This window comes from Rhinolophus sinicus, linkage group LG15, assembly GCF_036562045.2.
Source record: "Rhinolophus sinicus isolate RSC01 linkage group LG15, ASM3656204v1, whole genome shotgun sequence".
NCBI classification, from domain to species: domain Eukaryota; kingdom Metazoa; phylum Chordata; class Mammalia; order Chiroptera; family Rhinolophidae; genus Rhinolophus; species Rhinolophus sinicus.
This window is the reverse complement of record NC_133764.1, coordinates 31,134,067-31,160,965: the sequence shown is the minus strand read 5'-3', so window position 1 is coordinate 31,160,965 and position 26,899 is coordinate 31,134,067. Positions and strand designations below refer to the sequence as shown.

General features: G+C 44.1%; 2 protein-coding genes across 8 annotated transcripts in view; one reads left to right on the top strand and one right to left on the bottom strand.

Moving 5' to 3' along the window:
• Positions 1-26,899, bottom strand: part of ARSG (arylsulfatase G) — a 96,198-nt gene that overhangs the window by 65,587 nt on the left and 3,712 nt on the right. The window contains exon 1 of one of the 6 annotated variants that reach the window (XM_074319760.1): positions 13,701-13,769. The exons of 2 other annotated variants lie outside the window; for them this stretch is intronic. Coding sequence is in view for 1 of the 4 variants with exons in the window: in XM_074319762.1 (XP_074175863.1) it covers positions 10,129-10,244 (116 nt within the window). In the remaining 3 variants the exon portion in view is untranslated. Of the gene's footprint in view, positions 1-8,617; positions 9,619-10,128; positions 10,381-13,700; positions 13,770-26,899 lie in introns of those variants that run through there. 3 more of the 6 variants (XM_074319762.1, XM_019732855.2, XM_019732857.2) reach the window with 3 other exon arrangements.
• SLC16A6 (solute carrier family 16 member 6) lies at positions 10,479-26,254 on the top strand. 2 transcript variants are annotated; one of them, XM_019732861.2, is made up of 6 exons: positions 10,479-10,613; positions 17,446-17,684; positions 18,981-19,124; positions 19,997-20,125; positions 22,151-22,969; positions 24,080-26,254. In XM_019732861.2, the coding sequence occupies exons 2-6, from the start codon at positions 17,453-17,455 to the stop codon at positions 24,328-24,330; spliced, it is 1,575 nt and encodes a 524-aa protein (XP_019588420.2). In that variant the 5' UTR covers positions 10,479-10,613; positions 17,446-17,452; the 3' UTR covers positions 24,331-26,254. The 2 variants fall into 2 exon arrangements, with proteins under 2 accessions (XP_019588420.2, XP_074175868.1); XM_074319767.1 differs by lacking the exon at positions 10,479-10,613 and adding an exon at positions 14,456-16,865.

Below are 26,899 nucleotides of genomic sequence, written 5' to 3'. Positions count from 1 at the left end.
TTTACGCACATAGCAGGACCTGGTTGGAGTGCCTGCTGGGCCAGGCATCACGGGGCGGGGTAGGGCAGCCAGAAGGGGCCTGGGGCACCTCGCCTGCACACTGCCCGTGTGCAGTCTGAAGGGAGTCTCCCATGCGTTGTCATCCATCCAGCAAATGTCGACTAAGTGATAAGTCTTGACCTAGGTGCTGTGCATACAGCAGGGAATGAAACACAAAGCCCGCTGCCCTCATGCCACTTAACTTTCACGTAGGGGGAGGAAATGAAATGAGTAAAATGAATGTGCCAGAGAGAAAATCAAAGCAGGAAGGGGGTCAGGAGCATGGAGGCGAGCAGGTGCAAAGTGAAAGAGGGAGGTCAGGGACAACCTCACTGAGGTGATCTTTTCTAGAAGGATCTGTGGGAGAGAAAGGAGAAAGCTATGAGGCTGTGGGAAGTTATGTCAGATATGTATGCTAGGCAGAGAAGCCAGCAAGCGCAAAGGGCTGGCACCTATGAGGGACAACAAAGAAGAAACCCCTGTGGAAACAGTGGCATGAGGAACGGCAAGTAGTAGAGGGAGTCAGGAGGAAGACAGACTCACTGAGCGGGCGGGGAGGTGGGCGGAGGATTTCAGCCAGAGCAGCAAGTTCTGACTGCATCCTAACAGACCCATTGGCACTCTGCTGGGAAGCAGCAAATGTGTTGCAACAGGACATGTGAGAAAAGATGCGGAGAAGTAAGGAGTCCATGGCCTCATCCAGGTGAGAGGCAGCGCCAGGGTGAGGCAGGCCCAGTGCCCAGGGCAGAACACTGAAGGATGTGGCACTCCGTGCCCTCCAATGACCCTGACAGTGAGCTCCTACTTAAATTTTGCCTCACCCTAATCCAAGCACTCACCATGGCAGCCAGGACAAACAGTGTTTGAGGTGATTTAATACCTATGTATAATCAGTGGCCTCTAGACCCTAACATGTCCGTTTGGGGCTGGCCCAACCCTGCAAGATTGCTTTCTTAAGTGTATCTGGAGAGGAACTCAGTCTTAGGTCAACAGAAAATGCAAAGAACATCTTTTTTTCCTGTTACGTATATTTTTTCTTTCAGGTTTACTGACATATAATGGACACACAGCACTATACGAGATGAAGGACACAGATAATGACTTACATATACATGAAATGACTACCACAGTAAGTTTAGTTAACATCCATCATTTCATAAAGACACAATGTTTCTAAAAAGGAAACTGTTTTTGACATTGTGATGAGAACTTTCAGGACCTACTCTCTTAGAAACTTTCAAATATACCACACAGCAGTGTTGCCTGTCATCGTGTTCCACCTTACAGCCCCAGTACTTACTGATCTTATCACTGGAGCAAAGAAAATTGTTGACAGAATGCCTCCATCCAGGCCAGGAGAGCACTTCCACTTAGATAATTAAAACGCTGTTGTTTTGTTTTGTTGTGTTTTTTAGGCTGAGACCTCAAGCCAAACCCTGTTGTTGGGAATATCACTTCAGAGAACCCAAGGATGCCAGGAAACTCATCTACAGGCAGCATATGACATCCTGCCTGGCTTTATGCTGGAACCACCTGTTGGGACTGTCACAGAAGGAAGCCATGTGGCAGGAGCCAATTTGGGAGAGCAGAGGTGGCATCACGCCATGCATCTAAAAACCCAGTTGCCCGGCAGAAATTATATCTGGGTCCTTGAAATCAGGTCAGAAAAACAGAAAGAGTAGCTGGGGTCTGAATCACATCCTTTCTCTAAAATTCTATCCTCCACTTGAGAAGAAAACTCATGAGGGTTCTGGTCAAGAGGAAACGGCTCAAGGTCAATTACCTGAAATCCACTTCCTAAAAGCCTGCTTGCCAAATTTTTAAGAGCTTTTTACAAAGCCATGTTTACTTATTATTTGTGAAACATTTTATCACGGAAGTTGTCAACTATACGAGAGTTGAAACTCATACGTACCTACGCAACATCTAGATTCAACAATTATCAACAAACACACCGCCAGCCTGGTTGTTTTGTCTGTCTGCTCTCCCACTTCTCTCTCCCTTATCCTCCACATATATTGGATTATTTTGAAGCAAACCTCAGATAGCATGTAATTTCATCCATAAACAAGTCTATATGGTTCTCAAAAAATAAGGATTCTTTTACTACATTCTGCTAAAAACCAATCAAAAGCATTATCTATTATGCTTCCTGATGTTCTTTGTATGAGTAATTAATAATCTTGAAAAGTAAAAAAAAAAAACAAAAACAAAAAAAACAATAAAATAAAACAGAGACCACAACTCTACTAATAGCCCCTTTTAAAAATTAATTTTTAATATCTTCAAAAATCCAATCAGTGTCTAATTGTCCTTCATCGTCTCACCAATGGTTACTGTACAGTTGGTTTGCTCTAATGAGGATCCAAAGTCTACCACACATTGCATTTGGTTCATGTGTCTCATCTCTTTTCATTTATAAATTCCTCTTCTCTCTTCCCTATATAATACATTAGTAAATAAATACACTTGTTTGTCCTGTAAAATTTCTCAAATTTTGGACCTGGCTGATTGTACCCCATGGTGTCATTTAAAATATTCACCAGGCCTCTATTCTCCCTGTAAACTAAGTTGTAGATCTACAGGTAAGATCAGACTCAGGTTTGATTTTTTTTTTTGGCAGGCCCACCTCATACATCGTATCTTTCTCTGTCATATGAACACCGATTAGTGGGTTCACATGGCAAAGTTTACATTTTCATGAGCACAGGGAACTTTCTCTCAAATACTACGTACTGTCTTTTCTAGTTTTGCAGGTTTATCCTTTCCCCAGATCTGTTCCACTTCTACAATGGACTATGTTAAATTCTGTTGTGACTGAATGAGTGTGTGCTCCCCAAATTCATAAATTAATCCCTAACACCCAAAGTGATGGTATTTGAGATGGGGCCCTTGCAAGGTAATTAGGGTGGGAGGAGGGCACGAGAGTTGGGCCCTCATGATGCAATTAGTGCCCTTACATGCAGATAGGACAGAGCTGGCGCTCTCTTTCCAACGTTGGAGGACACAGTGAAAATCTGCAAGCCAGGAAGAGGGCTCACGAGGACTCCAACCAGCCAGCACTTTGATTTACACTTTGCAGCCTCCAGAACTATGAGAAATAAACATCTGTTGTTTCAGACAGTCTATGGCGTTTTACTATGGCAGCCCCAGCTGACTAAGACAGATTCCAGCTAAGGTTTCATCTGAGAACCTCTGAGGCTGAGGCAAGGGCCAAAGCCCTTGGTCTTACCAAGGGTAAGATGAAAAGTTGGGGGGGGGGGGATGCTCAGTCCAGTGAAACAATTACTTGGAAAATTTGCCTTTTGGGGAACTGATTTTTGGGATGTGTTGGCCTGCTTCCAGAAGAATGTGTGTCCAGGATTCATAGTTGCTCACTGGTTGTATGACCTTGGATAAGTTACTAAATTGCTCTATGCCTCAGTTTCCCCACTCACCCGAAAAACAAAGCCAAAGCAAACTTCCTCCACCCCAAACACAACATGAGAATGATATAATTCAACACAAGTGTCTGCTCTCAGTAAGCGCTCAGAAATGTTGGCTGCTATTATCCCAACTCTCGATTGTTTTCAGGGTGAAATGATAGCAAATATGAGAGCATTTTCACAAAGTACTGTGCAAGCCCAAAGCATTATTACATATGAAGCAAAATGATTGGTGAAATCCAGACTCCCTGCAGTTACAGACTGAGTCTTTGTCAGCGTGCTCTGCTGTTAGGTTCTGGTAGAAGCTACAAACACCATGGTCACCACGTCAAAAGGAAAGTGAAGGGTCCTTCTGGCTTGCATTTCCTAAGCTCTAAACTATAGCTCCCTGTGACACAATCCCACGGCTGTCTGTGACATTTGGGGAAAACCTGAGCCAGGTCTCTCTGCCTGGGCAGACTCTGGTGACAGCTGGCATGGTCCTTGGAGTACACTGCCTACCAGCAAATCTGGTTTTGGACAATATAACAATATGATGTCAAGTCGAGATGTAGAGTGGGTGTGAAGGAAATCTCTTGCTGATGTAAACTGAAAGTAGAAAATACGTTTTCATATCAGAAACATCCAAAAAAACTATGTGTCCGTGACACAGGGCGAGATGCTCCAGCAAGAAAAGTCCGCAACCCTAAGATGTAAATTCCTTAAGAGCAAGGATGTCTGTCTGTTTTATGCACTGAAGAATCCTGGTAGCTAGCACAGAGGGTGTTCAATCAATACTTGCCGAATGAGGGCATCTCACATGAACAAGTATGGCCAAGCCCGCCCTACCCCACCCTGAAAGCCCAGCTTCCTCTCATCACTTCCCAAACCTCAGATGACCTTCAAAGTTCCCCATTTTCTGAGATTCTCAACTTGCAAAAGTGCACTTGTTGAAAGGCTGCTTTGGGTAAGAATCACACATGTGTCCTGTCTTCTGAACTAGACAGTCAACACTTTGAGAGGTGGGACCACATCCTCTGGGGTGTGGTTTTGTGGCCTGGGAGATGACTACGTCCTCATGAGTGGGCTGCGATGAGCAGACGCTGCGCGGATAGAGGAGCAAGGGGTGTGGGGTGGAAGGATGAACGCTTTCTGTACCCGGTCCTACCATGTCCCCTTCCTAAGCATTCAGACTCATCTAAGGAGACCACAACTCTCCACCGACCCTGACGGGGCAGGGTCCCTCCTGGTCTCCTATCCATTAACACCGTCCTGAAGCTCTCTCCTCACTTCTCTGCATCACCTCCCTAGCCATCTGGAAATTCGAAAGTATACTTACTGCACCAAAAGGGTTAAAAGAGATGCTTCACACTGTGTACTGTTCCAGGGAACAGCAGGGCAGGCTGTGCGTGTTTAGACAAGATGAGGAAAGCCAGCATCTCCCTTCAGGCAAGAAACATAGCAGGAGAGCAGGTTTTTATTCCTGGGGCCTTGAGGAACATGACGGGTGGGGCAACACCAACAATTTTCCAAAGAAAGCCTGATCTCACTGGGTCAAAACCCAGTGGTCCCATAACACAGCACTTTCCAATATTTCCAGTTAGGTTTCATGACCCACAACTGTGTCATAAAAGTTTAATACGACATGCATTTATTCTGAGAGCAATGTGATTTAAATCACTTGTTCTGAGAATTTTGATTTTGTTTTGTTTTGTTTTTAGGACTTCTGCAGCAGGCTTGGGATAGCTTATAGGTGCCTTCTCCAGGCAATGATTTTTTTTCTTCTTTTTAAGTAGTGAGAGGATACCAAAACTATAGGCGCAACAAACTCTGAAGACTGAGAAGTCTGGAAACAAACATCACCGTTGAAATCAAAGAAAACTTACTCCAGAGTGAGTGAGACCCACCTAATGACACGTCACTAGCACTGTGCCGAATGGTAGGCAGGCGTGATGGAAATCACATCTCCACATCCCCTACCGTCCCCAAGTCCAGCGTGCTCTCTCTCACCTCCTGCCTTCGTCTCATGCTTTCACCCTCACTCTTCCCCCTTGCCAGTCCTTGTAAGGTCTTTCCTGCCTGTTCTAGGCTTCACTTATCTCCATCCTCCTCAATCTCCCAGCCAACAGTTCCTCACGGAGAGGCAAGCACAGTGCTAAGCTGCTAAACCCCTACACACATTAATTCAACCAGCCACCCAGCGCTAAGCATCCCCACCACAACCCTATGCAGAAAGTATTCTCATCATCCCCCTTTCATGAATGAGCAGACTGAGGTAAAGAGAGGTTAACTAATCTGCCCAAGGTGACACAGCTAGTGAAGGCAGAACTGGGATTCAAGGTCAGGCTCCAGAGCCTGTCCTCACGTGTATCTTACATTTATAGCATCTCATATCGTACCTCTCAATTATATACCCAGCTTTGCACGGTCCACTACAGTGACTCTTGGGCTTCTTTCCCCAGGGAGAAGTTATCCATGAGGGCAGGGAGCACATCTTTCTTGCCCTCATAGTAACGTGGACTATACTCAGTGGCCTGCAAGGTTTTTTGCTTGGATGTCCTCCCACAGAATTTGGGAATACAATAAACGCCCTCTGTATTAGTCAGCTCAAGCTGCCATAACAAAATACCATAGACTGGGTGGCTTAAATAACAGAAATGTATCATCTCCCAGCTCTGGAGACTGGATGTCTGAAATCAGGGTGCCAGCATGGTCAGGTTTTCTGGCCTCTCCTCCTGGCTGGCAGATGGCTGCCTATTCGCTGTATCCTCACATGGCAGTTCCTCCTGTGTTCTCAGAGAGAGATTTTTCTCTTCTTCATCTTATGAAGACATCAATCTCATCATAAGAACCCCCAACCTCTTGACCTAGTCTTACCCAAACTCCTCCCAAAGGCCTCATTTCCAAATACTATCGTATTGGGGGTGGGGCTTCAACCTATGAACTTGGGAGGTGGTGGCAGGGACACAAACATTCAGTCTACACCGCCCTCAGTTTTCAGTTATCTTCAACGTTTCATCGTAACTTTAAATACCTGCAAAAGATACCATTTCGACTGTCATTTGTAAACATTACTTTTATAATAAAATTATTAAACCACTCTTTTAAATGTGCCCAGTGTAAAATATAAACACCAGAGCAATTAGAAAACCACCATCATTCATTTAGAAATTACATGAGCATATTTCCCATTACTTTGGAAATTTTATCATTTTTCTTTTTTTCAAAACTGTATTTCCATCCTATCTCAACATAATATACTTTTATGTTCGAAAGCATTGAATTACCTTATCCTATTTCTCTGAAATACACAGCGATTGTGTACAAATTGAAATTTAATATTTTATACTTTACTCCAAGTATTAAGAAAACAAAACCCTTCTGGACTGTTACTATCACATTACTGAGTGATAACATAATAAAACAACTCGTATTATAAATTTTGACAAATTATTAGTAAGCATTATTTTACTGGAAATTCATCTTTAACAAGATGGATGGAGGGATGGTTTGCATTGACTTGAAGAGGCAATTTCCCTGACATAATATTTCAATATTCCCCCAGAGACATTTACAGCTGGAGCAGGGTACCCTAGTGCATTCCTCTGGTTAAGAGGAAGGCCAACTATGCAATACTAATGGAGAACGAGGCCTGCACCACAATGGGTCCTCAGGCAATCAGGTTTAGGAGAGAAATGGTGTTCTGGAAAATCAAGGCCTCTCACAGGGGCCCCCTCAAATCCTCCTCCGAGTCACTGGCTGCTCTCAAGACCCAGCCTTGAAAAGCAGGCTTGCTCCTCTAGGAGCTCCGGACGAGATTCCTTTCCATCTACTTAGCCCAAGTTGAAGTTCTCACAGGCTGGTAAATGCAGTGAGCTTATTTGCAAGCCAGGGTCATATCTGCCTAGCAACCCAACATGAAGACAAGAAGGACTATAAATGTTGACAGAGAACAGGCAGGCCAACTTTGCACAAAGGAATCTGTTCTCATGCAAATGACTCTAAAGAAGATGGCTGGAAAAGAGAGCAGTGGGGATGGCTCTCAGAGCCAATTTACTTCCCCAGAAGATGCTGAGGGACTTTTGAAGGGCATCATTACAGCCTTGTCCACTGTAAGCGAAGGGCCAAGGGGCTCTATACCACTTGGGTTGTGACAGACACAACAGAAGAGGCTAAGAGGGGAGGTGAACCCTTCACTTAATCTCATGATTTTTCTGGTTCCTATACTCCAGACTCCAAAGGTTCTTTTGTTCAAATTTAGAACTAAACAGAGTTCATGTAGCTTTTTTTGTTTTCCGGTGGGTTTTTCTGGTTTTTTTGTTTGCTTGTTTTTCTTTTTGGAGGGGGGGTTGATTACCATGGTAATGCAGTGTTTTTTTCCTCTTTGCTTTCCCTAGAGGAGTGAAAAAAGCAGGGGTTTTCATGCCTGGTCCCACTAGGATTGCGGGAATAAGATGAAAGCAGCCTCTCCAGCAGGATGGGCAAAAGTCACTGGTTTGTGGCTGGCAAGGCTGGGCTGAGGTGGGTTTCCAGCCACCTCTCTGTTACCCAAACACAGGAGGCAAATGTCATCTATGGATGAGCTCTACCTGCACAGTGGGCCAGTGCGTGCCTGTAAGTGTTGTGAAACCTGGGGCAATTCCCGCCAGTGCTGTGCCTCAGCTGTTCTCATCTATAAAACGAGAATGAGTGTCAGCTGCCTAAGTCTGATGATGGGGTTAAATGAGGTCACATGTAAGGCACTTAATGAAGTGTTGGGAACAAAGCAAACATGTAAAAATTAAGTAAAATTAATGTTAGTAAGAATAATAGTAACAATGCCAGTTGTTTCACTTGGTCAAATCCTCAGAAGTGACTTTCCTGTCATTTGTTCACCACTGAAGCTTCTGCCTATTATTTCTTTAATTTTTAAAATCCTGAAGCTAAAGCACCGAGACCTCTTGTGACTTGCTTAGAGTCAGCCAGTTGTAAATGCTGGGCTGCACCCCGAGGTTGCTAAGCGAAACTGAATACAGCGAATGCTGTGTCATATTAAATATGACATTTCCACAGTGAGTGCACTGACAGGTCCCAATGCCCTGTAAGATCCTAAATACCAAAGATTACACCTACAGTCCGTCCTGTTTTAGTAGTTTTCATTTCAGTGATTACAGTCAGTTTCCAAAAACCATTACCTGTGGATTCTTCGAAGAACAACTTGGAAATAGGATCGCTTGCTGGGTGTGTGTGGGAGTGTCATCGGACTTGTTCAGCCATAAATGATAACAATAAGAACTAATGGGCACTGAGCGCTTGCCATATTCCAGTCACTTTGATCTGAACTTGACAGGCATCATAAATTAAACCTTTCAGTTCTGGGAGTGCCACCGTTGTCCCCATTTTACCGATTTGGAAGTTGGTGCTCTAAGAAGTTACTCCCACAAGGCTGCAAAGCTAATCAGTGGCCCCTGGCTGTACAGTACTGGCCCTAACAGAGTACTTTACACCAGCAGCCCTGCCCCCACCTAACCCCCTCGGAGCTTGGTAACAGCTCAGACAGGCGTTTAACCCAAATCATGAGGGAAACCAGGCAGCAACGTGGGATTTTTATCAAAATTCAGATCGCCCACTCCTCCTGGTGGTGACCCTCTGTGCGCGCACTCCCAGATTAGGCTCTCTGGAGTTTGGCATCAGAACCACAATCTCAGAACCCCAGTGAAGGGAGCAGCTGGTGCCAAAGTCAGCAGGGGGATGCTGACAATAAGCCCTTTGCCTCCGTGTAGGTCCCAAACGAGTCCTGAGGATCTGAGGTGGAGACCAGGAAGCCCAGTCTGCACCCCTGCGGGCTTCGAAACGCCTAGGAGCCGACACACTGCCCTGTCCCCAGGACGGTTCCTAACTGAGGCTGCCCGTGCATCATCTGCTGAGTTCAGTGACTTCGGGGTAGAGGACTTTGGGATGAGGGTCAGGTACTCCCTAAACTTTCGGGTCCCTGTGCTATCCGGGGCTCCCCGCGGGGCAGGAACGGTGCACCTGTGTGGACCTCGCGGTCCCGCGGCTCCTAGGAGGACGGTGCGCGCGCGCCCCCGGCCGGGGATGCTGACTCAGCCCGGCTGCTCACATTACTTCGCTCAACGCGGATGCTGCCGCAGAAAAGGGGGGAAAGGAGGACACCAGTAGCAACCGGGCCGCCTGTTCCCTGGGGCCACTGCGGCACACACTCACCCCCCTCCCGGAAGGGGAACTGTGAGGGCGCGGGAGTTAACGAAAATGGGGGAAGTGGGCGCTGGAGGAGGAACTCGGGGACCGCGGCGCCGCGCGCGCCGCTCACACCCAAACTGGAAGGAACCTGTTCTGCCAGAGGAGCCGCTGCAGCCGTGAGCGCTACGTGGGACCATCCCGGGCGTCCCTCACCCAACAGCCCCAAATCCTCAGGGCACCGGCGGCAATGGGCACAGAGGGGGTCTGCGGAAAGGGACACTGCCGGGGGACCCCGAGCGCCCAACCTGGAGTGCTCGGAGAAAGGGTTCAGACGGCCCCGAGCATGCCCGCGCTCCCCACTTGCAGTACAGCAAATTGCCGGGCCCTGGTCCAGCCGGCGCGGAGCCGCGCACGGGTGCGAGGTGGGGAGGGCATACAGGCAGAGCGCCCGGGACCCCGGCGGCGTCGGCGGGGGCGGCCCAGAGCCGGACTGCGACTCCGTTACCTTCGGTGACCCGCAGACTGCCTCCGGACGGGCGCGCGCCCGGTGCGGACCCGGTCCACGTGGGCCGGCGCGCGCGCTCCAGGCCGGCCCCCTCCTCCGCTTCGCTCGCAGCACATGGTCGGCGGCGGCGCGCCCCCGAGGCCGGCGGAGACCGGCTGCAGCCGGTATAGGATCAGAGAGAGGCAGCGACGCGGGGCCAGGGCGCGGGCAGCAGAACGCACTGCCCCAGCGCAGAAGGCAGAGGTGGGGGGTGGGGGGAGGGTGCGGCCGGGGTGCCCCAGGCGCGGGAGTAGGTGGGGGGCCGGGGCGGGGCGCTGCGGGCGGGCGCCCGGTGACACCCGCCTGAACCAACTTGCGATAGGCTCGGGCCCACGCCCTAAGGAGTTAAACCTTTCTCATGTTACCGAGCGGCTTATAAGGAGGGGAGGCCAAGCCTCCGCCTTATTGGGAGCCTTTTGGGGTTTATTCTCTGCCCTTCTAACTTGGTGAGTTGGTTTTATTATTTTACATGTTTAAAAGTTTGATTGTGGGGTGTGGGTTGTTATATTAATCTGTGTTAGGGGCTTTTTTTTTTTTTGCCGGGTGGGGGGTGGGAGGCGGAGGAGAGCACTTAACATCTTAACATTTGGAGAGGTTATTCAGAAAAATATTCTCTGACAGTTGGGAATGCTCAGGGCCACCCGGATGACGCTCTATCGCCAGTGTGGGCAGCTGAGGCGAATGATCCCGGCCATGGTCCACTTGGGTCCGGAAAATGCCTAAAGGCAGGCTTGGTCTTTGAGTGCCTCCAGACCCGGGTTAGGGGTTCCCGGCCAAAGGCCGAGTCGGGGGCACCGGGCATGGATTTTCCGCTTGAAGTTGCCTGCGCGTCACACGAGCGAAATGTCAGAGGTACCTGTCCCAGGCTCGCGCGCACGCAGGGCGGCCACTGAGGCAGCACGAGAGAAAGTGGGGTTCCGTGTCTCCCCCACCAAACACACACAACCGGCGCGCCAGTGTGACCCCCCAGGAGGAAGGCAAGCATTTCCTCGCAGAGCACGAGTCCTACACCTTGCCGGTCAGAGCTGTCAGTCGCTGAAGCCTGGTCCCGCTCAACTTCCAAGGTTCCCTGAGCTGCCAAGCACAGGAAAGCGCCCTTGTAGCTGAACTGAGCACTTCTGCAGCGAGGGAGGATGATTTTGCAGAGGAAATGGGTTATTTCCTTCTCGGGTTTTTTTTTTCTTTTTGTTTTTTAAACTAAATCCCCACCCACCGCAAACACAGGTGATAGAAGTGTGTTAGGTGGCATATAGAATGTCACCAAACGTGGGGTGGGGTGCTGGGGATGGGCGCGTTAGTCTTGGGGAAAGCTCCCCAGAGACAACTGGGGAACAGCAATTACAACTTGTCAACCTGGAAGCTAGTTTTGTTTGCACTGTTAGACGCTCGTACCAGCTCTTTCTCCAAAGACATGGTTTCTCCCCTGGGAATGAGATTTCTCAGTGACCTTACTGTTTTGCAAATCATAGTAGGATGAGTGTTGTCTTTGCAAAAAATACCAAATACTTATGCTGAAGTGATGCATCTCCCCATGACCCAAGCACCATTACGTGGCATTTGGGGGGGGGGGGTCAATAATACATCCTGCCTGGGACACAGAAATACCTCTTCTCATAATTAAGGGAAGGGTGGCCAAGGGAGGGAGTTACAGTATGTAAATAAACAATGCAGCCAAGTGGAAAAGCTCTTGCTATCTTAATGAGTACCACTAACCCTGAGCTTTCCTTCTCTGGTTTCCAAAAAAGGGACTTTCTCAGTGGAACTCCTGAAGAGGACACTTAGGTCAGGTCTCAACATTATGATCTTATAAAAGGGTGAAGCAGTTGTATCCAGTGATTCAGAGCAGCTGAGGCAGCCTTCCAGGTCAGGCTGGGGATTTTTTTTTTTTAATACAGAATTCAAATGAACTTCACCTACATACAGAATGATTTTGACAACTAGGGCCAGAAACAACTTGTCCAAAGCTGTTACCCAGGCTACACCTTTAAGAAGAATGGCGACTGGCAATGCATTGCCTAGGCTTTGCCTGTGTAGCCACCAGCAGCCACCACCATGTCCATCCAAAGTCTGCATTTTGAACTTTGCTCTGAACAGACCCTGGATTAACACTTTGATGATCTATAATAACCTAATCCATCCTTCATGCCTCAGGTCAAATCTTTTCTCAACAAATCAAATCAGTGGAATTCCCAGGTATAGCAGCTTCACAAACCTTGGCAGAATACTTATTTATGTAAAGTTATGACAACCAAATGCTCTTAGGACATACTCCAAACTGCCCAGCGTATTTTATTATCCTTCCTTTGGAAGAACATTTGCTGAAGACAAGATGGCTGCCAGAAACCAGTATTCAGAATCGCAGTTATATGGTTGAAAGAAACTTCAGACTGCCATGTTTAACCCCTGCTTTCACAGATGATGGAATTTAGAGATTAAGTGATTTCCCCAGGATTGTGCAGCCAGTCAGTGGTAAACGAATTCACAAATATCCAAAGGCCTGAAGAAGACAAACCCCTGCATGGGCTTTGCCTCACAGGACTCATCATGGGTTGAGAAAGTTTAAAGGGTGGCTTAGAGCAAGTCAGGGTCAAAGGCTATCATAGAATTATAGGTTCTCGGGCGGAATCTAGCTCAGCTCCCTTGTTTGCCTGTTGAGGACACTGACCATCCAGGAGTAAAGTGACTGACCCAAGGCCACAGGGTCAGTCAGCTTGCCTCACCAGCTAGATCCCCACACAGTAGTAAATTCATATCCCTTCTCATCACATAAAATCACATGACCATAAAACCAAAACCAGCAGATATTTCCCTATTCTGGAATCTGTAGAGGCTTCTAAGTAACTGAGCTTAGAATTCAGTCCTTACTTTTTTGCTTTAAGCCAGGTGACCTGCTGAATCAGTGGAAGAAAGGAAAGAGTCCAATCCACGAAAGCACTGATTCTGCAACCAGGAACTTCCTCACTTGATACCTCAGTTTTCTAAGGACAGAGCAGTGCATTGCTTCAGGAGCAGCCCGACTCTTGCTTTGTTCAGTAAACTTTTATTGAGCACCTACTGTGTACCAAATGAGCTACCAGGCTCTTGGTCTAGAAAGAGCTGCTAACTACCCTGTAGGTTGCTGCCCTGTGTGATCCTATGCAAAATACAGCAGTCATCATACAGCCCATTTTAGAAACCAGGTTATTATTCTATAGCGTGGTCTTATCTTCAAAGCCGAATTTAATAGAACAGAGGAGGCTTTAGGATGATAAAGGCATACACTTTAAAGCAAGAGTGGGTTCTGGGAGGTCATGTTTATGGTATTCCCAGTAATAAGGTTCTGTCCTCCAAAAACCCAAGATTGCAGGTGAAAGTTATATTTGGATCTAGCTGCAGGAGGTACCACAGAGGTAAACAAAGTTGTAAAAATCACAAAGGGATCGAACCCCTTGAAAGGGGCTCAGAAAGTAAACAGTAGAGCATCAAAAGGCTGCCCTCTTCTATCCAGCTGTCATACATCAGATCTCACCAATGTGCCGCCTCTTTTCACCCACCTTACCAAGTACCATCTTGCACGTTCACTTCTTCCTAGCTCCCTGGTTTCACTGGGCCAACAGCTTGACCTGAGGAATCAGGTGAGTAAGAAAAATCAGTGCTGAATACAAAAGTATCAACTGTTAAAGCTGGATGGAGCCTTTAAAGATTCTCCAGAAAATCTCTGAGTAACGATTTGACTAATGAGGAGCTCAGGCCCAGAGAGGTGCAGTGACTTTCACAAGGTCACACAGTTAAGTGGTGAAACAGCTCACAGCCTCTTTATCACGTGGGGGGCCAAAAAAGCTTTTATCATTGAAAAACATTGTTTCCTCACAACCTCTCTATAAAATATCCCTCTCCCTGGCCTTTAAAATGCTGTCCTGGGGGCTGACACAGCAGGGCTCAGTACACAGGAGATTTGACTCTGGACCATTTTGGTCAAGTCCCTTTCCCTTGGGGGCTCAGTTTTCCCATTTTGCAAAACAAGTAGAGTTTTACAAAGAGGAGGTGGACAAGATGAGCTCCAAATTCCCTTTCAGCTTTATCATTTTGTAATTCCAACTCCATTCTGGGGCTCCAGGTTGATCCTAACCCTGCCCATTATGCATGTGCAAAGCACTGATCGTAACAGGCAAAGGAAGAGTGAGATGGGCACCCATCACCGCAACTGAATTGTTGGCCTGACATAGAGCCTTCTGAGGATGGGCTGGTAAAGTCATACAAAAACTCCAATCTAGTCCCACTCGTCTAAATGCAAGCCAACAAACAGATTCTGTCTCGCAATCCTGCAGGTAGTTGAGGCTAGAGTCTCCAAGAGATTCAGTTTGTCTCATTGGGGCCTTCATCAATTTCACCCCAGTGTTTTCATTCAGGTTGGTCCTGAGCCCTCAATGAGACTCCAGGCTCTTATGGGCACCCTTCTGGGTTAGAACGATTGCCTTGGACTTAGCCACTTAGGCCTACTTGTCAGAAATGTGCTAAGCTCTGGAGGGACTTGGCTGAATGATTTTAAATATGATGGATTTCAGTCTCAGGTTCCTTATCATCAACAAATACTTAAGTCCATGGAGGCTGTGACCATCTCTGTCTTTTCACTATTGTATTCCCGGGGCCTAGCATTGGGCCTGGCACCTAGTAGTACACTGTTGAAAACATAGAATAAAAGCTGTGTGCAAGGTATTGGGGGGAGGGGTGGACATACAGAGATGTAGGCCCCAGTTTTTGTTGTCCATGAGCTTAGAATTTAATTGATTATAAGATAGACATATAAAAGTAAATACCCCATTACTAAATGATACGTGTCACATGAAGAAAGCCCCTGACGTTGAGTCAGTCAGAGAAAGCATCATGAAAAATGGATTTTGATGGCACCAGGCCTTAAAGGTGCCAGCTGTAGAGGTGGCATCCACCTGGGCAAAGGGCAAGGCCACAGGCAAGGAAGCTGGTTAGAACCTTGAGGGCAAGGGGAAGTGTCCATTTTAGCCATGGCAGGCAAGTTGAGTCTTAGAACAGAAAGAAATAAGGCTACAAAGAAGTGGTTGGGGTTCAATTCTGAGGGAAATTGAAAGTCAGACTAATCAGTGGATTTTGTCCTTCAGAAAGAGGAAAGCCATTGCAAAACTGAGCAAAAAAAAAAAAAAAAAATGCTGTGACAACGCAGCACTTCAGAGGGATTAATCGTACAGGACACAGGAGCCAATTAAGAGACCAGTGAAGGAGTCATGGGCTTCATAAGGAAAAGCTGAAACCACTGGCCTGCGAGGGGGAGGAAGTAGAAGGGGAGAGGCTCAAGTGTGCTGTAGGCTGCCCACCACCACTTCCCCTTCTTCCCTCCTGCAACTCTGACAAGTATTCATTCATTCATTCATTTGTTCTTCTAAAGCTTAAGTCTAGTACTGTGCTCACTCCTGCTACAGCTGCCTCATTTCTGAGTGAATTCTGAAAGTCTAATGAGGGAGGGGTGCTGTGATAACCTCATTTGCTGGAGGGCTCCGGGATCCCATCTTAAATCAATTGCTTTCTGGGCTGGGAAACACTAATGACAACTATTCTGTAGCTGCTCGGCTTATATGTTTAACTGCCCTTCCCACTTTCCCACTTGCTCTCAGGAGCCAATGACACATTGACACACAATGAGACACAAAGGCCTTTGCTGCAGGGCGCTTAAGCTTCTTAAAGCATCTTATGCCCTATTTTATTCAACTAAATAACAGCAATAGGGTAAAAAATAAGTATATAGTACTTTCAAAGAACTAGGCTACTGTGGTGCAATCAATAGGATGAATGAGATGAAGTTGGTCAGATTTGCTGCCTTTTAAGAGTTATAAATTCAGAATATTAGATCCTGATACCAGAAATTGGCAAGTCTAGTGGATAAATGAGGTTGTGTCCTGTTGTTTTTCAATTGCCCTTATCAATAAAATCTGCCTTAGTACTTGAAATACAACTTACAGCTAAGAAAAGGATATGCATGCGTCCTGAAAACTCACCTGTACATAACTGTAATTGTAGAGAATTCTATAACTGTAATTGTAGAGAATTCTTAAATTTATGGTGGATTGCCATTAAGACCTTAAGACCATGGACTCATTTACTATTATAGATACACATTTGTAGTTGGGCTAAAACCACTGTTTCAAAGTCGAGGTAATGTCAGGGTCTTTGAACATGACAGTGTTTATGTGCTAGAGCCCAATGCAGGAGACTTAAACTACCTTCTGTCCAGTGTTCAGTCCCATGTTTCCTCTTACTTAGTGGTGGTACGGTACAGGTCAGCTTGTACTGATGGCTGCAGTTTGAATGGAAAGCCTGCTGAGGTCAGGGTTTAGGGTAACTGACTGTCAAGTTCACGTTGGTAGTGCCTGATTCGGTCACTATATTCTAGTAGTAGTGCTCGTGTGCATGGAAATGTCATTGCTAATGCACCAACGGGTGATCAGCTTTGAGAATTTGCTCGTGTCACACAAACCTCCAGAAGACAGAATTCCCATGTTTGGATTTATAGTCACATTCTGTCCTGGTAGGTACATCCACAAGGGACACCAGGTCATAATCAGAATGCTGCTGAGTGGGAAGTGAGATCAAGGAGAGCTAACTGGATGATCTGAATGGCAGAGGCACAAGAGCCATAGGGCGTCTGAAGCACTTCTCCGGGGGAAGGTGGTAGACGTACTTCCTTAACGGTCAGTGTTTGCCTCTCAGCCTGCCTCCTTCTAGGTTTCATTTCCAATCAACATTCCTTTTGGTCACTTCAGTCTTCCTTAACCTAACTTTTCTTCAAGTTCAAGGTTACCACTGCTGCTTGGTTTGTTGGCCACTCTGTGTCCTTCAAACTGCCTCTAAATGTCTGTCCTGATGCTTTATGTTATTGGTTTTCCCATTTAACTGGCAGTTTGTAAGTCTTACTTCCAACTTTTTCGGGAAAATCCATATACAAAGATTATATATATACATACACACACAAGTAGTTATTTATATACTGGAGGTGCCAAAAAAGTACATATAGACATTTTAAGATGTTATCTTAAGATGTGTTTCTTAAGATGTTATCTTAAAATGTGTGCATACATTTTTTGTCACCTTCAGCATGTACATACATATTAAATACTTTATCCAAAGACTTTATTCTAACTGTATATAATTTATACATTCATCAACCTAAGAAATGTCAGTACTTATCTGTCATGTTTGCTAAAGAGTATTCGAATCATAAACCCTCATGCTATGGCTGATCTGAACTTTTTTTTAAACTTTTTATTTCAGATTAAGAATGACCGAGAAGAAATCACGGCTTTGTTGCAAAGCCAACGTTTATACTCAAGTGCCTGATGGAGGATGGGGCTGGGCAGTAGCTGTGTCTTTTTTCTTCATTGAAGTCTTTACCTATGGGGTCATCAAGTCATTTGGTGTCTTCTTTAATGACTTAATGGACAGTTTTGATGAATCTAATAGCAGGATCTCATGGATAATATCAATATGTGTGTTTATCTTAACATTTACAGGTTAGTACATCTTTCAGCTTAAACACCATATAAGCATATGCCTCTTTTTAAGTTGCCTAACTAGGTAATGGTACTCATTGTGTTTGTGACGGGTTTCCTGTAGGTATGACCTCTGGGCAGTTTCTAGCCTCAAGTAATACAGTTTTCAGGGGGTTGAGGATGGCAAGAGAGAGAGGAGCTGAAGGGGAAAAAAGCCTTATTTGCCAGCCCTGACTGCCTTCAATTTAACACACATGTATTAAACACCTACTGTGTGCGCAATCTTAGGATGCTATAGATTATGTTGAGGACAGCAGTAAAACCCAGTTCTGGGTGGGGGGTGTAGTCATTTTCTAAAGAAGCCATGTCGCAAGTATGTTTGCTTGGCTTACTAGGCCCTGGTCTCACAAAAACATGCTTAGGTTGGAAACATGAAAATGTAGCTACATGCAGATGACAGATATAAGCTACACAGATTATAATTCATCAGCCACTTTGAATTTTCTATCACATCACTGCCCTCCATTTGGTGTGCATAACTGAGAAGTCACCATACTTTGTGTCATTTTTATTAAAGTTAAATGCAACCAAGCTAGAATTTGAACCTAAATGGTGCCTTTTTAAAAAACGGACCAAAGTAGTAAGTATACAAAATCTTTCAAGCAATCCTAGGAAAGCCCATTTTTATTACACAATAACATAAATTTAATGCATATCTAATTTTATAGGTGCTCATGGTGAGTCAAAATCTTTTAAAAATATAGATATGAGTTTTACACTATTACACTATTGCCCTGGCTTATTTTTAAGGAGCCTGAAGAATATATTTAAATACAGTTGACCACTAAACAATGCAGGGACTAAAGATGCCAACCCTCCACGTAGTCAAAAATCCGTGTATGACTTTTGACCCCCAAACCTTAACTATAGTCATCCCTTGGTATTGGCAGGGGGTTGGTTCCAGGACACCCACAGATATAAAATCCATAGATGTTCAAGTCCCTTATATAAAATGGCATAAATGAGTCCTCCACATCTATGGAGTCCCAACTGCAGATTGAAAATACTGTTTCAATCCACGGTTGCCTGAATCTGCCCATGCATAACCTGGGGATAAGGAGGACCAACTGTACATTTATTTTTAAAATTTTGAGTATAAGTGGACCCGCCCAGTTCAAACCCAGGTTATTCAAGACTTAACTATATATAATTCCTGAACCGACTTAAGTAACCATTGCATAAAATGTATTATAGAGTGTTCACTGTCCTTCCACGTCCAAGGCTTAAGGAATCTTACGTTATGCTCTTTTAATGCAGCTCCCCTGTCCACTGTCCTGAGCAATCGTTTTGGACACCGCCTGGTGGTGATGGCGGGAGGACTGCTGGTTAGCATAGGAATGGTGGTGGCCTCCTTTTCTCGCGAGGTTTACCACATGTACATCGCAATTGGCGTCATCTCCGGTAAGTGTTTCTCCAGGGCTCAAATTCTCCAGATACTCAGTTTGAAGGACAAGGAAGGGGAAGGAGGGACTCAAACCCAAAGTGTATTTCTTTCTCTCTTTCCTTTTCTTCTTTAAAATTAATAGTGTCCCGGGTCAAGGGTTTAGGACTGGGCTGTAGGGACCCCAGGAGGTGGTGGAACCTATTCTCGATGCCCAAACTTTTATGTCTGATGTTTAACGTCTGCCAATGAGAAAGATAACTTCTCTTTTGTGATAGTTTGCTGCCAAAAGACACCATTTTCACAAAGTAAGATTTGAATTTCTTAAGCCGATATTCCCCCAATTGGGGTCTTAGCATCCGGAGCTATAAAGAGAGGGTGCAATGTGCTGGGCTTATTCTTAGGGGGCTGAGAAAATTTTCTCCCCTTTAAAAGGAGTTCATACATTACTGACAGATTGTGTGTGTGTGACTGTGTGTGATTGTGTGTGTGTGTATTCAGTTAATTTTGCACACTGAAATTTTTCATATATTTCTGCACATATCAAAACTTATTTATTTCCAAATACAAGTCTTATTATATATGAAAGCTATATTTGATACTAGTTCTGGCCACTGTGAATTATGTATATTTGAAAAAAATGCAAAAAAGCAGAAAAAAATAGAAAACAGTTTTTATACCCCTAGCATCCCGAAACACCTGCTGCAGCTTCTCCAGATCTCTCATGAAACCCATTTTTCTTTACTACAGCACCTTTTTCCAGAATGAATTACTGGGCTCCCAGAACTTACGACTTAAAAAACAAACACACAAATTCCAGATCTCTGGATACACCTTTCCGATATCAACTCAATCGGTGTGTGATTCTCACTGTTCTTTTTGACTTTCACAGGTTTGGGATACTGCTTTAGTTTTCTCCCAACTGTCACCATTCTATCACAGTATTTTGACAAAAGACGCTCTGTGGTCACTGCAGTTGCTTCTACGGGAGAATGTTTTGCTATGTTTGCTTTTGCACCAGGTGGGTAGATCACAATAGTTTACGTATTAATGTGAAAGAGGGGAAGCCTCTCAGATATTTTTGTTACACTAACTTGCCCACAGTCAGCTACTGAACGACTGTAACTGTATGCATAAAGAAAGGGTATTTCCTTCTGTTCTCCAGCACACTTTTATGATCTGTCCTCCTCAATTCCCATGTTAAAAATGCAAACATTTTAATCCTAGTCCAAGTTGACACAAATAGGAAGATACATGGCGTATGTCCAGTGTAAGGCCTGAAACATCCCTTCCAAAATAAATAATTTAACAGTTTGGGATTGTGCATTCAATTATTTCTCTCCTTTGTCACAAGAGCCATAGTCAGTGTGCATTTAGATTGTGCTCATAAAGTTGGTTTTACTATCTGTATGGGGCTCATCACACAGTGACATTTTTATCCCTGGTTCAATTCCCCTAGCTTAAGGTTAACTTGTGAATTATACTAACAAGTAGTAGACAGATAATCTCGGACACCCAGCTTCATTTCTTACTCTGCCATTTTTGGTGAATGTGTCAGTGGATTGCACTTCATTCAAAAGAGATTCATGTAGAAGTTTTTAGGGGTGATATGTCAGAATGTCTGAAGCTTTTCACATAGTTCAGAAAAATGAATGTATAAATGCATATAGAGAGATACAGGCAGAGAGACAGGAAAAAAATGTTAGTTGTTGAATTTAGGTGAAGTACAGGCAGGCATTTGGTGGTGTACTTTTCACTGTTCTGTCAGTTTCCAATTTTTCAAAATCAAATGTTAAGGGGAGAATCAGTACCGAGTGCCCAAAGGTTAGACACTACACGTTGGGATCAGCTTTGTTCCCTAGCACTGGGCATATCGCTGGCATCTGATAGCATTCAAGAAATATTAGAGAAAGAAAAATTAGACCCGTTATTGACAGATGAGTGTAAAGCACCTGAAATAACCAAGCCTAAAATATTTTGCAATTCTAGCTTTTTCCATATTCATAGGGGAACGAGGGGTGTGAGCAAAACATATGCTACAAAAGCAAGTCCAGCCCCCCAGGAATGTGGGGCTGTCTTGCGAAGCCTATCTTCTGGGTAAACAAGTTACTACCGGTATGTCTGTCATACCTGACTGTCAGTTTCCAAGGAATTAGAATGTAGTAAGATGAAATTCTAATGACATCATTCCACCTTTTAGGATGACCGTGAAGATACTTTAAGATCTTGTGGGGCCTGCGTTATCCTCGTCACTGGGGAGCTTTATGCTCTCTTTGGCCATCCCCCCAACCTCACACTCTGGTGTCCAGCCCACCCCTCCAGGCTGCCTCTGGTCAGCAGCCTAGGACCCAGCTGACTGGCAGGAAGGAGGATGACTCACGGGCATAAGGACATTCCGCAAAGTAGAAACTGGAAAACTATCATTTCATTCTGGGATAATCATTGAGCTTTTAGATTCTTCGTTTATTTTGTAGTTAATCCATTGCTACTAAGGATTGAATGTATAATGCTCTAGCTCAGGTTGGAAATTCTATTTATCAAAGGCCAGGTAGTAAATATTTTAGGCTTCGTGGACTGTAAGTCTCTGTCAGAACTACTCGACTCTGCAGTTACAACACAAAAACAATCGTAGACCACGTAAATGAATGAATGTGTCGCCTGTGTTCCAGTGAGGCTTGATTATCCAACACAGGACTGGATTTGTCCTGCAGGCCGCTGTTTGCCGAACCCTGAACTAGGTCAAAAACTCATTTCACTTCCTGTGCCTCTACCTGGAAAATACACCCTCCAAAGCTCTTTGGAGACCAGGGCTGAAAATTTTTGTTTTATGTATAATAATCATTATACACATTTTCTCCTTGCTTCCTAAAAACACCAAAACCTAGAATGAAGGATAGTACAGGGTGACTGCATTCACCTTGCTGAGTAAATTTTTTAAAACGTAAGTTTTAAATCTAATCCATATTTCTACTCGATGTCTTCTCCGCGGCCTCGTGTCCCTTTCTGACCTTACATGTTATTTCTTCTTCCCTCCTGCCCATCCAAGCATTCACAGCTCTGAAGGCGAACATTGGCTGGAGATACAGCCTCTTCCTCATGGGCCTACTACAGTTAAACATTGTCGCCTGCGGGGCACTGCTAAGACCAATTATAATCAGAAGACCAGGGTCACCGAAAATAACTGGCCACGAAAATCCGAAAGAAGTACAATATATGCTTGAAAATGAGAAAACGCGCACCTCAATAGATTCCATTGACTCAGGAGTAGAACTAACTACCTCACCTAAAAATGTGCCTAGTCATGCCAACATGGAACTGGAGCCGAAGGCTGACGTGCAACAACAAATCCTGGAGAGGACCCCCTCCGAGCAAAAGGATAAGAAAGTCCCATTACTGGACTTCTCCATCTTGAAAGACAAAAGTTTCATTTGTTACGCATTATTTGGTCTCTTTGCAACATTGGGATTCTTTGCACCTTCCTTGTACCTCATTCCCTTGGGCATCAGTCTGGGCATTGAAAAGGACCGCGCTGCTTTTCTATTATCTACACTGGCAATTGCTGAAGTTTTTGGAAGAATTGGAGCTGGTATGGTCCTCAACAGACAGCCCATTCGTAAGATCTACATTGAGCTCATCTGCGTCATCTTACTGACGGTGTCTCTGTTTGCCTTTCCTTTTGCTACCGAATTCTGGGGTCTGATGTCCTGTAGCATATTTTTTGGTGTTATGGTTGGAACAGTAGGAGGCACCCACATTCCGCTGCTGTCTGATGATGATGTCGTGGGAATTGAGAAGATGCCTTCTGCTGCTGGAGTCTACGTCTTCATTCAGAGCATAGCAGCACTGGGGGGACCACCCCTTGCAGGTAACTTAAATACACGAAATCCAAACCCTTGTCTACTGTCCCCTACTGCTTCTTTTTTAAATTTAAAGTTGGACAGGTGGAACATCTGTAGCATTTCTGGACCTGAATCATATTCGTTTAAGATGACACTGTTTGGGCAAGAATATTATTAAGGAAGACAGGAGGTTGCTTCACAGAATATAAATGGAAATCACATTGTATTATAAAGCAGGCAATGTGATATACATTATATAATCCATAATGTTTACTATTCCCTTATTAACACAGCTAGCTTCCTGTTCGAGTCTAATAAAAAAAAACCACTACTGATTTTTATACTTCCATAGAATTACAAAGCTGGCAGAATGAGAGATTACCTGAGTAACTCTCTTGATTTAAATAAGAGGAAACTGAAGATCACAGAATGTCAGCTGACGGTCATATAGTCAATCAGTGACCAAGTCAGGATTAGAACTGGTGTCTGCAGCCCAAGCTGCCCAGGCCTTGCCAATGCTAGAAGGGGCACCATAGACTTATGACTTCATGAACCTCTGGCCTTTGGACACCAGCACTAAGGGACTTCTGCACGTCACCTTTCCTGCTTAGGAAGGTGCTTGGGAATTGAGCACAGAGCAACACTCTGCATTTAGTCAGGTGGTTACTACAGAGTATTTCCTTGTAGGAAGGATTTGGGTATGTTTCGTACCTTAGACCTGAAATAGGCCCTTCAAGTGATTGTGACTAGAAATCTTACCCCATGTTAAAAGATACCTGAAATGAACTCAAGTGAGGTTAACAGAGCGCTTGCCTCTCTGAAGAATATATCACCTTGGCAAAGAAGCAGGCCTATCTAATTGTCCCGTGACTTTGATTCTCTACCAGGACAGATTATTAGCCCAAGAAGGCATGTTAGCGACAGTCCCCTCAGGTGCTAATCAGTATGTTGAATGTTTGTCTGATTCCGTTCTTCTCCCCAGTCTGGAGAAGATTCCTTTCCTACCTTGAACACTTTTTTCTTTAGAGAAACAAGGTCAAACAAAGAAGGCTGTTTCTGATGTGGGGCCGGGGCGGGGCGCCTGGTGAGAAGGGTTTGTGTCCATGCAGCTAACAGATGCGAATGCTTTCTCCCAGGCCTGCTGGTGGACCAAAGCAAGATCTACAGCAGAGCCTTCTACTCCTGTGCAGCTGGTATGTGCGTGGCTGCTGTGTGCCTCGCACTCGTGAGACCCTGTAAAAAGGGACTGTGCCAGAGTCATCATGCGGGTGAAGCAAAGGCAGAGAGTTACCGTGGGAGAGCTTTACAAGACATACCTGAAGACTTTCTGGAAATGGACCTTGGGAAAAATGAGCATAGAGTTCCTATGAAAACGGAGCCAGTATGACAGGCGTCCGTCCGTTCCTGTCACATCAGCCACCCTGCTGGCTGGTTGGGAGGGTTGGGGCCTGGGGGACACAGTGGTACAGAGGAGCTGACCGCTCCACCCACTTTCAAAAGGACGTTTTGAAGGGAATGAGTAAGTGACCGCCACTACCAACATCCTTCTCTTTCGTCTTAAGTTCTCCTTTTTGCTTGTTTTTTCAGCCAAAACAAAAACAACCCAACACTCTTCCATATATAAATCTGGCTGTATTCAGTCTGAAAACAAAGATACACAGGACTATGGTTCACATTCCAATTTTAAAATAGTGCAGTGAATTGGCAAGGTGATTTTAAGAGCTCTCACATGTGATAAACTGCTATCTTATAAAACAACATCTACCCCAGGTCACTGAAGTGTAACTGGCCATTCAAAAAAATCTTAAATCATTTCTAAGTTTTTCAGAAATATGACCAAATTGTATGAAATCCTTTGAAAAATGCTGAGGTTTACATTAAACAATTATAGCCTCTTAATTTCCAAATATTGAATGGAAATGAAGCATACTTTAAGACCAAACACTTGGCTAATAAATGGAATATATATATATATATATATATATATATATATATATATATATAGTCTTGAACTTCATGAATGTGAAGATTCCCAGTTCTTTTTATGGCCTGTCATTACCAGAAATATTTCATACAGAATATACAGAATGGCATTCAAAAATAGGTTTCCTATTGCTTTTAATTATTCAGAAATATGTGATTGTAGTGTCTTTAATTTAAACCACTATTTATTATTAAGTTATTCTAGGATGATTAAAGTAATCAAAAGAAATATAATCTGGGACATAAGCAGCATTTTTACATTCTTTCTGCAATCCTTTAAATGCCTCAAAGAATACTTCTTTTAAAGTTCTTCTCATAAAAGGCCAAGATGTAATGATTCTTCAGTTTGATTAAAGGCAGCATGTGCTATTTACAGGGGACAAAATAATGAATAGCAAATTGCCTTAGCATTTTAAAATAATCTGTTCTATCACCTAAGAATACTTGAGGATCTTCTTTGATCAGAATTATATTTCATTGAACTGTTGAAGCATTTCTGTATTTCACACAGGGACATTTATTTTACCATCACGAGTTGCAAGTTACGATCTACATCTTAGATAAACCTCAATTGCTCTACATTGCCAGAGTTTTCAGGTCAACTGGTCATTGTTTCTTTGGATATACCCTACATGTATAGTATTTCTCATTTTAGCAATTTTCTGTAAAGAGGGCAAATGTGAGAAAAGCAGGTGGGCTACTTCTACGTACTGATACTCACTCTACAGGTGATGGTCAATGCTCCCAGCTCCATCCTTATTCCTCTTTACTGTTAATTTATGACAACTCAGGGGGAAACAATATTAACAAGCCTAGTTTGGTTAGAGGTACACAAAGCTTGAATATTTCTCTGCACTGAAATCAAAGTGGCATAGTTCATTACCACCTGCTCCATTCTGTACAGCATCTCATCAGCCAGAGAAATAGGACAATCTGTAAACTTTTGGGGAAGGTGGAACAGGAAATGACAACGTGTCCATCCAAACAAAGACACGCCTAAAACAAGGCGGATGTAGCAGACATCTGTCACTGCTTGAGAGGGACTTTGAGCTTGTGGCAGTTTTGCAGACTTATATGACTTCAGCACTTTACAACGTTTTTTACTATGAATGTTCAATACAGTTTAATATTTATAACTGATTTCTGAGCAATCTGCTTGATGTCCATTCTGTTAACTGCATGAAAAAATGTATGCAAATTTCAGTATGTCCATAATCAAGGTTTTAAACGTTTGGAAGAAAATTAAAAAAGAATTGCTGATTTGTTCTATACTAGGAACATTCTGGTACTTCTAGATTTGCAATAAATGTATAGCTTTTTTATTTAAAGAGACTGATTAGTTTTTTTACTGACCCATCAGCATTCACTGTTTGATCCAAATAAAGTTACAGATACAGCTTCTTTTCTACAAGATCTTTAACTCTACCATATACATATAAACATTTCCAAGAAGCGTTTGAACTTAATTATTTCTTCAATGAAAAATACATTAATGAAATGATAGCACGGTAGCCACAGACTAATAAATAGCTAAGCCTATCAAAAGTAGTACGTGAAAATAGTTAAGGCTGTCTATATTCAGTCACAGAATAATCCTAAAAATTGTTCTACCTCTAAGTAAATAGCACAGACTCCATGCCAGCGAATGACAAACTTTTTCTGTAAAGATCCAGATAGCAAATATTTAAGACTCTGTAGGCCACGTGGGCTGTCACAACTATTCAACTCTGCTGCCATAGTGTGAAAGCAGCCCTAGACAATATGCAAATGAATGATCATGGCTAGTTCAATAAATGTTTATTTATGGATACTGAAATTTGAATTTTATAAAATCTTCACACATCATGAAAAATTGATTTTTTTCCAACCACATAAAAATGTGAAAACTAGCTAGCTTGCAGGCTGTAAAGAAACATAAGCAGAGAACTGGATTTGGCCTGTGGACTGCAGTTTCTGAGCCCTGCGCCGTGCAT

What these genes read in the sequence shown, in the direction of transcription:
- SLC16A6 (XM_019732861.2), top strand. Translation starts at nt 17,453, where the DNA reads ATGACCGAGAAGAAATCACGGCTTTGTTGCAAAGCCAACGTTTATACT. An exon ending in GTTTATCTTAACATTTACAG is followed by an intron (nt 17,685 to 18,980) that starts GTTAGTACATCT and finishes CTTTTAATGCAG; the next exon opens with CTCCCCTGTCCACTGTCCTG. An exon ending in CGCAATTGGCGTCATCTCCG is followed by an intron (nt 19,125 to 19,996) that starts GTAAGTGTTTCT and finishes TGACTTTCACAG; the next exon opens with GTTTGGGATACTGCTTTAGT.